The sequence below is a fragment of the Telmatherina bonti genome, assembly GCF_933228915.1.
Source record: "Telmatherina bonti genome assembly, chromosome: 23".
Taxonomy (NCBI): domain Eukaryota; kingdom Metazoa; phylum Chordata; class Actinopteri; order Atheriniformes; family Telmatherinidae; genus Telmatherina; species Telmatherina bonti.
In genome coordinates, this window is record NC_136632.1 from 2,290,700 (window position 1) to 2,306,381 (window position 15,682).

General features: G+C 54.2%; 1 protein-coding gene across 1 annotated transcript; it reads right to left on the bottom strand.

Annotated features, from left to right (window-relative positions):
• Positions 1–1,335: 1,335 nt before the first annotated feature.
• strap (serine/threonine kinase receptor associated protein) lies at positions 1,336–15,136 on the bottom strand. Its single transcript, XM_079262916.1, has 9 exons — positions 14,637–15,136; positions 12,639–12,774; positions 11,342–11,423; positions 10,609–10,681; positions 9,968–10,067; positions 5,970–6,107; positions 5,321–5,457; positions 5,036–5,185; positions 1,336–3,573 (listed from the first exon to the last, which is right to left on the bottom strand). Exons 1-9 carry the CDS (start codon positions 14,746–14,748, stop codon positions 3,512–3,514), a joined length of 990 nt encoding a protein of 329 aa, XP_079119042.1. The 5' UTR covers positions 14,749–15,136; the 3' UTR covers positions 1,336–3,511.
• Positions 15,137–15,682: the final 546 nt, after the last annotated feature.

Consider the following 15,682-nt stretch of genomic DNA (forward strand, 5'->3'; position numbering starts at 1 on the left):
GCTGAGAAAGCTCCGCTGTCATTGGTCAGGCGTTGTGACGAAACGCTTCCTCATTGGTGGAAATGAACTGTTTGCTTCTTCAAATGGATGAAACTCGTTTTAAAAGCAGGTCATGAAAATGGTCAACTTTGACACCTTTAACAAGCTTATAAAATGAACCTGGATTAAAAACGTGTTCAATACATTACTCCACCATGTGGAATTTGATCATTGTTTGCAACGATGAAGGAACGTCTTTCTTACTGATTGAACTATAAAGTAATTAAACTTCCAGTAAATGGTCTAATATTTATGATCAGGCCTTAATAGTGTGGAAACTTATTAAAACACACAAGTGTTTTCCGCAAAGGTACTGCACCTGGAATAATGGGGTACATTCACGTAAATGTATTTTTCTGAAGAAAAAGAACATTTCCCTCAGGTAAAGCGTGGCAGGTGTGTAGCAGGACACACCTGTGTGCATCACACCTGTTGGCCTGGAGGCTGGCAGCCAATCACTGGAGAGCAGCACATCAGAGGTCAGGTTTTTTTTATTGATTCAAACCACAGGTCAATACAGCAAACACCCTGTAAGTAAAGGAAGTCTCAAGTACAGAGAATGAGCAGTAATAAGATAAAGAAAAAATATAAAAAAAATTTAACTGGTAATTTAGACATTTCAAAATCAGATTTTAGTAAAAATTCAGTTCCTCCAAACTTTTCAAAAGTTACTTTAGGGAAATAAACCCAAGTTTCGTTCAGTTTATTTAACAATGATTGCATTATTTTAGTTTGATCATATTTAAACCTCAATCCCCAAATGATTCATTGTATCAGTCTTCCTGATGTGTTTATTTTTCCAAATGTAGAGATATGATGTGAATAGAATTTTCAGACATATATAAACGCTGCGAAATTGAGAAAATTTTCCATTTTAGTCACCAGAATACGTCCAGAAATGGACGGGTCTCTTTGGAGCCAAATGCTTAAAACTTCTTTAGATTTTTGTTTATTAGTTTCAAAACTTAAGAGTCCCTCTTTTATTTATCTATTCTATTTAAGTTTTTTGTAACTGTGATTCATAAATATTTAAGTAAATTTTTAACAGAAATGCGAAAAAATTTCCAAGTGGGTGATCATGAATTGTAAATAACTCAGACTCTGTAATATTCAGGTTTAAACCAGAAAAGCGAAGTTTCGGAAAGTGCTAGAGGAACTTGTGAAATGATCTTTAAATAAAAAGTGGGATCATCTGCTAGTTTACTTATAATAAACGAATTTCCATCCAGTTCAAATGTGCAAAATTTTTATTATATTTCATGAAAATTTCCAACATCTGAGTCACGATGAAGAGCAGCAGAAAAACCGTTTAACGTAAAAATGTTTAGTTGTTCTGAAAGGCAAAGAAACCGAGCTGCTAATAGCAGAACACAGCAAGGAAACCACATCAGTAACCCTTTCTACAAAATCTGTTTTCTAAAGATTTCAAAATAAAAGCATGTTCAACAGATCAAACATCTTGCAAATGTCTAAGATCAGAATCGCACCATCGTCCTCCGTTAAATGATTGTAGTCCAGCAGATCTGGAACCAGTCTGACGTTGTTCTGGACAGACTGGTCCTTCAGGAACACAGACTGGTTTCTGTAATAGTCTTGTCTAAGCCAACCTTTAACCTGTTTGTGATAACGTGGGTAAGAATGTTGTCATCTGTACTTAATAATGTACCTAGCTGGAACTTATCCACAATTCGCTCATCTTTTCCAGGTTTGGGAATCAGAGTTATAAGTCGTCGTTTCATTGTGGGTTTTATTTAAAATTATATCTTAAATAAGATCTTTTAGCTCTTCAACCCGTCCTGAGCAGAGGATTTGCCTGTTTTCTGTCTGTTTACTGCTTGGTTTAATTCTTCAATTTTTATGTCAAAATCACAGACTTCTTTGAAAATGGAATCAATTTTTGGAATTAGTTTTAATTTGATTTAAAAAAAAAAAAAAAAGTAATTACCAGAGTATAATTTAGCAAAAAAAAAAAAAAAAAAAGTATTTCCTTCAATAGTTTTATTTGTATTTTTCATTTATTAGAAGAATTTTTATTGATTTTTTTCTTGTCTTTGTTTTTCCAAACTGTGAAAGGATGACTTACTTTTCCCACCTTCTATCCACTTTGCAGGAGCTGTAATAAATACTTGATGGGTTTTTTCTACTCTGTCATCTAGCAGACCTCTCCAGAGCGACATCCAACTGTGAGCAGAACAGGTTTTTATCTGTACTTATTAGACAATTTGTTTATATTTTGAATTAATTTATTTTTAGTTTCCTTTGTCGTTTACTTTTCATTTTACTAAATGTAACAGAACTCTCTGACCTTGAAGTTATTCTCATCTACTCACATAATTGCTAAATGTAATATTGTAATGTAATAATCTTTGTTTTATTTTCAGGATTAAATATTAAAGTTATAACATTGTGATCGGTAAACAGAGCAGCAGTGACTGAAATGTGACATCTATACAAGACAGTTGAACCCAACCATATGGATCTAACCTATTATTCCCATTTGGTTTGATCCAGGAATATTGAACGTTTCCAGGGTTTTTCTGATTGACTGATTGTGTTTCTACTAAACTCTTATGAGAGCCGTTGAGCTGACTTTGTGAATTCAGTCTGTCCAGGACAACTGAGAAGTCTGTGTGGTTCCAGGAACGGAGTGACTAAAGTCAGTATTATCATCCGTCTGCAGACAGAAATCTGCATTTATATAAAAGTGTTTTTGGGTTTAATTCGGCTGCTGATGAAACTTTTCCCATCTCCATCAGGTTGTTTTTAGAAAGAAACTCTAATAAAAGATAAAAACGAGAGAGAGCAAAGTGTGCACTTTGTGCATTACTTCCAAATAAAACGGTAATGCATCTGTTTATTTCACCACCGGACACAAACAAATCAAAATGGAAAACCTTTTCCAAGTTGTCACAAAACAATATTTCCTTTATTCTGAAAATGTCTAGACTGAACCAGTACAACACCAGAATTTACTCAAAGACACCTTGTTTGAAGAAATGAAAGCATCTGAACTCGAGCACAAAGTGTGCTGAACTTCCAGTCTTCCTGTAACTATCAACTGAAAACAGCGGCCTTGGTCCAGCTCATTAAAACTTTTATATGAAACTAAATCTGAGCCATGCATCAGGAGCTTCGTGGGGGGGGGGTTTAAAACAAGTTCAAGCCATCAGAACCGGGCTGATCAGAGAGAAAGCAGGCAGCGATGAGCCCAACTCACAGCTCTACTGCATTACTCTGCAGCTCCAACTGTCCCCTGATGAGCGTTTAAAAGAAAAGCTAGGAGTGTGTGTGTGTGTGTGTGTGTGTGTGTGTGTGTGTGTGTGAGATTGTTGGTGTATGATGAATAGGCCGTCATAATAACATCAGTTCCTGATGGATGGAGATGGTCTGGACTCTGCTCCTCGCTGTGGTCCGACAGACACAGCGGATCCTCCCTCCATATGATGCGTCTCCTGGAATCGCCACCGTCTCCTCAGGCTTTGATCTCGGGGGTGGGGGGGTACAGCTGCTCAGAGTTCTCCGTCCCCAGGTCCTCTGGACGGCACGACAATATACACAACATCATGCACAACATTAAGATACCATTATTATACACACAATGGTTCCACCTCACTGCCCATTGGCTTGACTGGCAAAAGGTACAAACCAGCTGGCGGTCTGTTTACAGCAAACAGCTGGCGGTTTGTTTACAGTAAACATCTGGCGGTTTGTTTACAGTAAACATCTGGCAGTTTGTTTACTGTAAACATCTGGCAGTTTGTTTACTGTAAACATCTGGCAGTTTGTTTACTGTAAACATCTGGCAGTTTGTTTACAGCAAACATCTGGCAGTTTGTTTACAGCAAACATCTGGCGGTCTGTTTACAGCAAACATCTGGCAGTTTGTTTACAGCAAACAGCTGGCGGTCTGTTTACAGCAAACAGCTGGCGGTCTGTTTACAGCAAACATCTGGCGGTCTGTTTACAGCAAACATCTGGCGGTCTGTTTACAGCAAACATCTGGCGGTTTGTTTACTGTAAACATCTGGCAGTTTGTTTACAGTAAACATCTGGCGGTTTGTTTACTGTAAACATCTGGCAGTTTGTTTACTGTAAACATCTGGCAGTTTGTTTACTGTAAACATCTGGCAGTTTGTTTACTGTAAACATCTGGCAGTTTGTTTACTGTAAACATCTGGCAGTTTGTTTACAGCAAACATCTGGCAGTTTGTTTACAGCAAACATCTGGCAGTTTGTTTACAGCAAACATCTGGCGGTCTGTTTACAGCAAACATCTGGCGGTTTGTTTACTGTAAACATCTGGCAGTTTGTTTACTGTAAACATCTGGCAGTTTGTTTACTGTAAACATCTGGCAGTTTGTTTACTGTAAACATCTGGCAGTTTGTTTACTGTAAACATCTGGCAGTTTGTACATTTAGACACAATCTGCTTTGCGGTGAGGTGGAACCATTCTGAACAACACAACCTATCTACATGACAAACATCTACATTTCAGTTCTTTGTAAAGTAAAAACTGTTTATAATCAGTCGTCATGGTAACCATGACTTGGAGATGTGGAGCTGCGAGCTCGTCTGTCAGGCAGAAATATTGTAAACTGTGTAGAGCTGCAGGTCAGGCTGAACAAACTGAAGAATCAGAGCAGTAAAAACCATGGAGATCTTCTGCGTGTTACCATGGTGACCATCATCATCACCTGAGATGAATGGTAAATGGACTTGTACTTCTACAGCGCCTTTCTAGTCATGCAGACCACTCCAAGTGCTTTACACTACTTGTCACATTCACTCACACACTAATTCAACACACTCACACCCCGATAGGCACATCAGGGGGCAGCTTGGGGTTCAGTGTCTTGCCCTAGGACACTTCGGCCTGGAATCGATCCCCCAACTTTCCAGTTGAAGGACAACTGCTCTTCCTCCTGAGCTACAGAATGCGTGTTCTCCTCGCCAACATGCTGATGGTGCTGAAGACATGAAGTGGCCGTGACTTACCAGGAAGAACACACTTCCACAGGCCGTAGGTTTTCCCCACCGCCGTCTGCCACAGTCTCAGTGTGCCGTCCTCCGAGCCGCTGGCGTACAGCTCCCCGTCAGGACTGAAGCGGACACAGTGCACCGGACCAAAATGGCCTTTATAGGACTCTGCAGACACGGGTCAACGCTGCGTCAGACGGGTCAGAACATTGTAACGCGGCGAACATCCTCCAGGCTGCTGCGGAGCCAGGTGTGATGGACGCCTCAGGCTTTACAGCGCTGGAGCACAGCAACAAGCCTCACCCAGCTCTTCCTTTGTGCTGTAGTCAAACTTGTACAGCTTGAAGTCGTCGCCACCGGCAACAAAGAAGTCCTTTTCTGGATGGAGGGAGGCCGAGTTGATGGGAGCCGGGGCCTCCACGGTCTTGATCAGTTCCAAGCTTCACGGTGTGAAAATCAATAGTTATAATTGGTAATCATCAGACAGGAAACAGGTGAAGACAAACAGGAAGCAGCATGGCGGGATCGTCACACAAAAGCCCCGCGCTGCAGGTCAGAGTGTTGCTACGGAGACGGAACTCTGCAGAGATGCTTCACCCTGCGGCGAGGCAAACGCATCACCTGCTGGCGTCATGTCCTGAGGTCACGCTGTGACCATGCCGCCACCACGCCAAGGTCCCGCCGCCACCACGCCAAGGTCCCGCCGCCACCACGCCAAGGTCCCGCCGCCACCACGCCAAGGTCCCGCCGCCACCACGCCACAGCTGGTTTAAAAGAAAAGACCTGATATGCCCCCCCCGTTGAGTCGGACCTTCCCGTGCTGCGATGCAGACGTCTCTCTGCGCCGCACGGCGGTCTGAACAGGACAGTCTTCCTGCTTCGCCACATCTACGCCGACCAGCTGCTTCCTGTGTGTCAGCTGCAGAGTTACCATGGCAACCAGCCAGCCTACCTCAGAGCGTTGTAGAAAGCGATCGTCTTCCCGTACGTGATGACCAGGATCTCCCCGTCGGCGATGTACTCCATGCTGCTCACAGACGTGTCGAAGGTCAGCGTCTTCACCTCCTCCATGGAGCTCCTGTCCCACAACCTGGACACGCGGCGGGACAAGAAGGGACTGAGAGACGCCACCGGGACCGAGGTCGGGACCGAGCCCCGGGGGACGGCGGTCGGGACCGAGCCCTAGAGGACGCAGGTCGGGACCGAGTCCCGGGGGACGCAGGTCGGGACCGAGTCCCGGGGGACGGCGGTCGGGACCGAGTCCCGGGGGACGGCGGTCGGGACCGAGTCCCGGGGGACGGCGGTCGGGACCGAGTCCCGGGGGACGGCGGTCGGGACCGAGTCCCGGGGGACGGCGGTCGGGACCGAGTCCCGGGGGACGGCGGTCGGGACCGAGTCCCGGGGGACGGCGGTCGGGACCGAGCCCCGGGGGACGGCGGTCGGGACCGAGCCCTAGAGGACGCAGGTCGGGACCGAGTCCCGGGGGACGGCGGTCGGGACCGAGCCCTAGAGGACGCAGGTCGGGACCGAGTCCCGGGGGACGGCGGTCGGGACCGAGTCCCGGGGGACGGCGGTCGGGACCGAGCCCTAGAGGACGCAGGTCGGGACCGAGTCCCGGGGGACGGCGGTCGGGACCGAGTCCCGGGGGACGGCGGTCGGGACCGAGTCCCGGGGGACGGCGGTCGGGACCGAGCCCTAGAGGACGCAGGTCGGGACCGAGTCCCGGGGGACGCAGGTCGGGACCGAGTCCCGGGGGACGCAGGTCGGGACCGAGTCCCGGGGGACGCAGGTCGGGACCGAGTCCCGGGGGACGCAGGTCGGGACCGAGTCCCGGGGGACGGCGGTCGGGACCGAGCCCTAGAGGACGCAGGTCGGGACCGAGCCCTAGAGGACGCAGGTCGGGACCGAGTCCCGGGGGACGGCGGTCGGGACCGAGTCCCGGGGGACGGCGGTCGGGACCGAGTCCCGGGGGACGGCGGTCGGGACCGAGTCCCGGGGGACGGCGGTCGGGGCCGAGTCCCGGGGGACGGCTCGGTCCCGACCTGAGTCCCGTGGGACGCAGGTCGGGACCGAGTCCCGGGGGACGCAGGTCGGGACCGATTCCCGGGGGACGGCGGTCGGGACCGAGCCCTAGAGGACGCAGGTCGGGACCGAGCCCCGGGGGACGGCGGTCGGGACCGAGCCCCGGGGGACGGCGGTCGGGACCGAGCCCCGGGGGACGGCGGTCGGGACCGAGCCCTAGAGGACGCAGGTCGGGACCGAGCCCTAGAGGACGCAGGTCGGGACCGAGCCCTAGAGGACGCAGGTCGGGACCGAGCCCCGGGGGACGGCGGTCGGGACCGAGCCCCGGGGGACGGCGGTCGGGACCGAGCCCCGGGGGACGGCGGTCGGGACCGAGCCCCGGGGGACGGCGGTCGGGACCGAGTCCCGGGGGACGGCGGTCGGGACCGAGCCCTAGAGGACGCAGGTCGGGACCGAGCCCTCGAGAACGCAGGTCGGGACCGAGCCCCGGGGGACGGCGGTCGGGACCGAGCCCCGGGGGACGGCGGTCGGGACCGAGCCCTAGAGGACGCAGGTCGGGACCGAGCCCTAGAGGACGCAGGTCGGGACCGAGTCCCGGGGGACGGCGGTCGGGACCGAGTCCCGGGGGACGGCGGTCGGGACCGAGCCCTAGAGGACGCAGGTCGGGACCGAGTCCCGGGGGACGGCGGTCGGGACCGAGTCCCGGGGGACGGCGGTCGGGACCGAGTCCCGGGGGACGGCGGTCGGGACCGAGCCCTAGAGGACGCAGGTCGGGACCGAGCCCTCGAGGACGCAGGTCGGGACCGAGCCCCGGGGGACGGCGGTCGGGACCGAGCCCCGGGGGACGGCGGTCGGGACCGAGCCCTAGAGGACGCAGGTCGGGACCGAGCCCTCGAGGACGCAGGTCGGGACCGAGCCCCGGGGGACGGCGGTCGGGACCGAGCCCCGGGGGACGGCGGTCGGGACCGAGCCCTAGAGGACGCAGGTCGGGACCGAGTCCCGGGGGACGGCGGTCGGGACCGAGTCCCGGGGGACGGCGGTCGGGACCGAGTCCCGGGGGACGGCGGTCGGGACCGAGTCCCGGGGGACGGCGGTCGGGACCGAGTCCCGGGGGACGGCGGTCGGGACCGAGTCCCGGGGGACGGCGGTCGGGACCGAGTCCCGGGGGACGGCGGTCGGGACCGAGCCCTAGAGGACGCAGGTCGGGACCGAGCCCTCGAGGACGCAGGTCGGGACCGAGCCCCGGGGGACGGCGGTCGGGACCGAGCCCCGGGGGACGGCGGTCGGGACCGAGCCCTAGAGGACGCAGGTCGGGACCGAGTCCCGGGGGACGGCGGTCGGGACCGAGTCCCGGGGGACGGCGGTCGGGACCGAGCCCTAGAGGACGCAGGTCGGGACCGAGTCCCGGGGGACGGCGGTCGGGACCGAGTCCCGGGGGACGGCGGTCGGGACCGAGCCCTAGAGGACGCAGGTCGGGACCGAGCCCTCGAGGACGCAGGTCGGGACCGAGCCCCGGGGGACGGCGGTCGGGACCGAGCCCCGGGGGACGGCGGTCGGGACCGAGCCCTAGAGGACGCAGGTCGGGACCGAGTCCCGGGGGACGGCGGTCGGGACCGAGTCCCGGGGGACGGCGGTCGGGACCGAGTCCCGGGGGACGGCGGTCGGGACCGAGTCCCGGGGGACGGCGGTCGGGACCGAGTCCCGGGGGACGGCGGTCGGGACCGAGTCCCGGGGGACGGCGGTCGGGACCGAGTCCCGGGGGACGGCGGTCGGGACCGAGCCCCGGGGGACGGCGGTCGGGACCGAGCCCTAGAGGACGCAGGTCGGGACCGAGTCCCGGGGGACGCAGGTCGGGACCGAGTCCCGGGGGACGGCGGTCGGGACCGAGCCCTAGAGGACGCAGGTCGGGACCGAGCCCTAGAGGATGCAGGTCGGGACCGAGCCCTAGAGGACGCAGGTCGGGACCGAGCCCCGGGGGACGGCGGTCGGGACCGAGTCCCGGGGGACGGCGGTCGGGACCGAGTCCCGGGGGACGGCGGTCGGGACCGAGTCCCGGGGGACGGCGGTCGGGACCGAGTCCCGGGGGACGGCGGTCGGGACCGAGCCCTAGAGGACGCAGGTCGGGACCGAGCCCTCGAGGACGCAGGTCGGGACCGAGCCCCGGGGGACGGCGGTCGGGACCGAGTCCCGGGGGACGGCGGTCGGGACCGAGCCCTAGAGGACGCAGGTCGGGACCGAGCCCTCGAGGACGCAGGTCGGGACCGAGCCCCGGGGGACGGCGGTCGGGACCGAGCCCCGGGGGACGGCGGTCGGGACCGAGCCCTAGAGGACGCAGGTCGGGACCGAGCCCTAGAGGACGCAGGTCGGGACCGAGTCCCGGGGGACGGCGGTCGGGACCGAGTCCCGGGGGACGGCGGTCGGGACCGAGTCCCGGGGGACGGCGGTCGGGACCGAGCCCCGGGGGACGGCGGTCGGGACCGAGCCCTAGAGGACGCAGGTCGGGACCGAGTCCCGGGGGACGGCGGTCGGGACCGAGTCCCGGGGGACGGCGGTCGGGACCGAGCCCCGGGGGACGGCGGTCGGGACCGAGCCCTAGAGGACGCAGGTCGGGACCGAGTCCCGGGGGACGGCGGTCGGGACCGAGTCCCGGGGGACGGCGGTCGGGACCGAGTCCCGGGGGACGGCGGTCGGGACCGAGTCCCGGGGGACGGCGGTCGGGACCGAGTCCCGGGGGACGGCGGTCGGGACCGAGTCCCGGGGGACGGCGGTCGGGACCGAGTCCCGGGGGACGGCGGTCGGGACCGAGCCCTAGAGGACGCAGGTCGGGACCGAGTCCCGGGGGACGGCGGTCGGGACCGAGTCCCGGGGGACGGCGGTCGGGACCGAGTCCCGGGGGACGGCGGTCGGGACCGAGAATGGATCACCCACCGGATGGTTTTGTCCTCCGCAGCCGACAGGATCTGCTTGTCATCGTTGCACCACAGAGCTTTCTTTATGGCCGAGCTGTGGCCTGAGATCTCCTGAGGAGCTGCAAGATAAAACCAGGACCGTCAGACCAAGACCAGGACCATCAGCCCAGGACCAGGACCATCAGCCCAGGACCAGGACCATCAGACCAAGACCAGGACCATCAGCCCAGGACCAGGACCATCAGCCCAGGACCAGGACCATCAGACCAAGACCAGGACCATCAGCCCAGGACCAGGACCATCAGCCCAGGACCAGGACCATCAGACCAAGACCAGGACCATCAGACCAAGACCAGGACCATCAGACCAGGACCAGGACCATCAGCCCAGGACCAGGACCATCAGACCAAGACCAGGACCATCAGCCCAGGACCAGGACCATCAGACCAAGACCAGGACCATCAGACCAAGACCAGGACCATCAGCCCAGGACCAGGACCATGACCAGGACCATCAGCCCAGGACCAGGACCATCAGACCAAGACCAGGACCATCAGCCCAGGACCAGGACCATCAGACCAAGACCAGGACCATCAGCCCAGGACCAGGACCAGGGCTGCTGCTGACGGCAGTCCCACGGCAGTTGCCATGACAACTTACCTGCTTCAGGGTTGCTGAGATCATAAATACGCAGCAGCTTGTCGTTTCCTCCCGTCAGCAGACAGTTGCTGTCCTGAACACACACACAGTCATTACCTCGTCTCCATCCCCTCCTCACCCAGAGACCCTCCCTCACCCACACTCCTCACCCAGAGACCCTCCCTCACCCACACTCCTCACCCAGAGACCCTCCCTCACCCACACTCCTCACCCGGAGACCCTCCCTCACCCACACTCCTCACCCGGAGACCCTCCCTCACCCACACTCCTCACCCGGAGACCCTCCCTCACCCACACTCCTCACCCAGAGACCCTCCCTCCCTATTCATACAGCACTTTTCATACAGGAGGCTAATCAAAGTGCTGAACACCCGTCTCTCTCTCTCTCTCTCTCTCTCACACACACACACGCACACACACACGCACACACACACGCACACACACACACACACACGCACACACACACACACACACACACACACACTTCCCTGACACTTTATGATATGATAAAAACTACTTTCAGGATTGTGTGTATCGGCTTGACCCCGCTGTGAGGAAACGATACCTGGGGGGGTCTGTCCACATCAGGAGCCGTCCCAGGAATGACCACTGGAGGCCCCGGCAGGGCAACCCCCACCGGTCAAACAGGCACAGCCCCCGACACAGATCCCCCCATGAGGAAGAGTGTATCTCAGTAAAGGATGTGAGCTGTGGCGGTGTTGCTCGGACTGACCTGAGTGAAACTGACACTCTTGACGATGTGTTTATGTGCCAGAGAGAGGACCTCGTCTCCGCTCACCGCGTCCCACACCTTCCTGGAAACCACAAGCAGGACAAGTCAGCGGGACTTCCACAGCATCACCCAGGGACAGAAAGAGGACAAGAGGGGGCGACTCTGGATCTGGTTCCATCTATCAGGCTGAACTCCATCACTCATGTCCGCACCGCAAAAAGCTCAAAAACACTTCGGTGGGCTGCGAGTTCGGTTCGACCCTGCAGGGCTCACACGTAGATCAGAGGACAGGTTCTGGCCGGGACTGAAGGGGTTCTGGTCCGACGAAGACCGGCGGGGTTCTGGAAAGAAAACTTACTGGTCTGCAAGTTTGGATCTAAATGATAAAATATCATTTTTGTTCAGTTTTCTAAAGTTTAAAAATAAATATTTTCTCTGTTCGTCTCACATCTAAAGCTTAAAAATGACAGATGTTCCTGATGTACTGGTGCAGGATCACCAACGGTCCTGCAGGTTTACCTGCTGCAACGCACCTGAGTCAATTATTACTGGCTCATTATCAGTGGACCAGGTGCGACTTGGACCAGGTGTGTTGCAGCAGGGAAACATGTAAAACCTGCAGGACTGTTGGTGACCCTGCTCTCAGATCCAGCAGAGCGGCTCCTCTCTATTCAGGAATAAATGCTGTGAACGGCAGCGTCAGTCTGAAACGTGTCTCTGGATCCAGATGGATTTTGTTCACATTAAAAACTCTTGGATGGACCGTGAAGATCAGGATCCGTTTCCATCTTCTTCTACAGCGAGCAGCAGTGTGACTTGGACTTGTGAACATCCCTGGTAGATACTGTAGTCATAGCAACGCGAATGCTCAGCGTCAGTTCTGTGTATCAGAAACACACATCTCTAAATGGCACAGGCCCCGTCACCATAGCAACCAGTCTAACAGATGACATTCTGGCTGATTTCAGTGTGTGTGTGTGTTACAGCAGAAAGATCTGAGCGGATGGTCGCTGCACGGATAGGAACCCCTTCAGAAACCTCGGAGTGGATCCTACTCTCCCCTTCCTGAGGAAGTGCAGTGTTTGCATCAATGTGACATGAAGAGGAAACATATCATCTCACAGTTAGCTGATCAACAGAATCCTAATATTTCTCACCAGAGCTGCCTTACTTGACCTGAAACCACATATTTCCATCTGGTTAGTTCATGATGTGGATCTAATGGAACCCATCCCAGCTGCTATTCAGGCGGTCTGGTTACTGTAACTGGCCGGGGGTTTCTGGACCCCCCACTCACGCTGTGAAGTCAGCAGCGGCGGTAGCTGCCTTGGTGGCATCTGTGTTCAGAGTGGCTCCCCAGACAGCGCCTTTGTGACCCAGAAACGTTCCTATCCAGTCCCCCGTGTCTCCCTGGCGGAGCATGGGCTTTCCATCTGGGAGGAGAGGAGGGTACAGATGTTAGATGGCAGCCAGTCTGTCTGTCAGCATCTTTAAAGAGGGGACTTTCAATGGTCAGACTTCATGGGAAATGATGTAATCGCTCCAGGAAACACAACTAGCTGGTATCAGTGTCTAACAGGCTGACCAGATCAACTAGCTGGTATGATTGTCCACCAGACTGACCAGGTCAACTAGCTGGTATGATAGTCCACCAGGTTGACCAGGTCAACTAGCTGGTATGATAGTCCACCAGACTGACCAGGTCAACTAGCTGGTATGATAGTCCACCAGGCTGACCAGGTCAACTAGCTGGTATGATAGTCCACCAGGCTGACCAGGTCAACTAGCTGGTATGATAGTCCACCAGGCTGACCAGGTCAACTAGCTGGTATGATAGTCCACCAGGCTGACCAGGTCAACTAGCTGGTATGATTGTCCACCAGACTGACCAGGTCAACTAGCTGGTATGATAGTCCACCAGACTGACCAGGTCAACTAGCTGGTATGATAGTCCACCAGACTGACCAGGTCAACTAGCTGGTATGATAGTCCACCAGACTGACCAGGTCAACTAGCTGGTATGATAGTCCACCAGACTGACCAGGTCAACCAGCTGGTATGATAGTCCACCAGACTGACCAGGTCAACTAGCTGGTATGATAGTCCACCAGACTGACCAGGTCAACTAGCTGGTATGATAGTCCACCAGGCTGACCAGGTCAACTAGCTGGTATGATTGTCCACCAGACTGACCAGGTCAACTAGCTGGTATGATAGTCCACCAGACTGACCAGGTCAACCAGCTGGTATGATAGTCCACCAGACTGACCAGGTCAACTAGCTGGTATGATTGTCCAACATGGTTACCAGGTCAACTAGCTGGTATGATAGTCCACCAGACTGACCAGGTCAACTAGCTGGTATGATTGTCCACCAGACTGACCAGGTCAACTAGCTGGTATGATTGTCCAACATGGTTACCAGGTCAACTAGCTGGTATGATAGTCCACCAGACTGACCAGGTCAACTAGCTGGTATGATAGTCCACCAGACTGACCAGGTCAACTAGCTGGTATGATTGTCCACCAGACTGACCAGGTCAACTAGCTGGTATGATAGTCCACCAGACTGACCAGGTCAACTAGCTGGTATGATAGTCCACCAGACTGACCAGGTCAACTAGCTGGTATGATTGTCCACCAGACTGACCAGGTCAATTAGCTGGTATGATAGTCCACCAGGCTGACCAGGTCAACTAGCTGGTATGATTGTCCACCAGACTGACCAGGTCAACTAGCTGGTATGATTGTCCACCAGACTGACCAGGTCAACTAGCTGGTATGATTGTCCACCAGACTGACCAGGTCAATTAGCTGGTATGATAGTCCACCAGGCTGACCAGGTCAACTAGCTGGTATGATTGTCCACCAGGCTGACCAGGTCAACTAGCTGGTATGATTGTCCACCAGACTGACCAGGTCAATTAGCTGGTATGATAGTCCACCAGACTGACCAGGTCAACTAGCTGGTATGATAGTCCACCAGACTGACCAGGTCAACTAGCTGGTATGATAGTCCACCAGGCTGACCAGGTCAACTAGCTGGTATGATAGTCCACCAGGCTGACCAGGTCAACTAGCTGGTATGATTGTCCACCAGACTGACCAGGTCAATTAGCTGGTATGATAGTCCACCAGACTGACCAGGTCAACTAGCTGGTATGATAGTCCACCAGACTGACCAGGTCAACTAGCTGGTATGATAGTCCACCAGACTGACCAGGTCAATTAGCTGGTATGATAGTCCACCAGGCTGACCAGGTTACCAACGTGTTCTAACGGCTCCAGGAACTCACCCTTGCAGGCGCTGATGAGAAAGTAGCCGAAGGGAGTGATGCCGCTGAAGGCCAGGTCCACCACGGGCCGGGTGTGACCGGAGCAGGTGAGGGGGGTCTGTCTCATCGCCATGGTGGAGCAACCGGACAGCAGATGGTTCGCACAGAGGAACTAGTGGACCGCTAACTAGGTGACTAAGTAACTAGGTAGCCAGGTAACTATATATCTAGGTAACTAGGTATCCAGGTAACTATGTAACTAGGTATCTAGGTAACTAGGTAGCTAGGTAGCAGGCTGGGTCGGCTAACGAGCGAGGACGAAAAATCCACCTAGAAACTGGTCGACTGTTAGCTGGTTAATTCCCGCTGACTAGCTGTTTAGTTGTTAGTGAAACTGTAGGTTACTGACAGTTAAACGGCTTACTGGACAGACGTCGCGTCTCCCTCCCAGTAAAGGAATGGCTAGCCTGCTAATAGCTACAACATTGCAACTAACTAGCAACGTGGGACGCAGCGGAACTCCAGTTCAGGCCATTTAGCCTCTGCGTCAAATGACGCCGCGTTGGCGTCAAGGCTACGTAACCACGTCCGGTGACGTACTGTCGCCACACCGGAAAAATCTAAATCCATTTTAGTATTATATTAGAAAATGTTTAACCAACAATTTCTTCCCTGGCTTGCAAAGTAAAAATAATGTTACTCATAAATTTGACAAAAGGAGATAACAAAGCTTAGAACGATGTACCTGTCTTCTCCTGTCGCTCCTAAAGTAAAGGAGACACATTAGAAAATAATGAACGATATTTATCCGTCCAAAGAACTACTTCAAGTACTATTCAAAATCAAGAAAATATCTGTACATTTTGTGAAAAAGATATTGAAAGTACTGATCATCTGTGTTCTTTTGTGCTGTAGTACAATCGTTCTGGTCCAAATTACAAAATTGGTTAAATCGTATTTTTTCCATTGTCTCCAATATCTATAAATAGAGAAACCATTATATTTGGTATGGTGATTAAATGCAAGAAAGACGAACTCTGAATAAATCTCTTTTTATGCTTAGCCCA

Excerpts from the sequence above, each read along its gene's own strand:
- strap (XM_079262916.1), bottom strand. The coding sequence starts at position 14,748 with ATGGCGATGAGACAGACCCCCCTCACCTGCTCCGGTCACACCCGGCCC. Across the intron at positions 11,424-12,638 it reads GCCGCTGCTGACTTCACAGC|GAAGGTGTGGGACGCGGTGA; the intron begins GTGAGTGGGGGG and ends TGTGGTTTCCAG. Across the intron at positions 3,574-5,035 it reads GTGGAAGTGTGTTCTTCCTG|AGGACCTGGGGACGGAGAAC; the intron begins GTAAGTCACGGC and ends CGTGCCGTCCAG.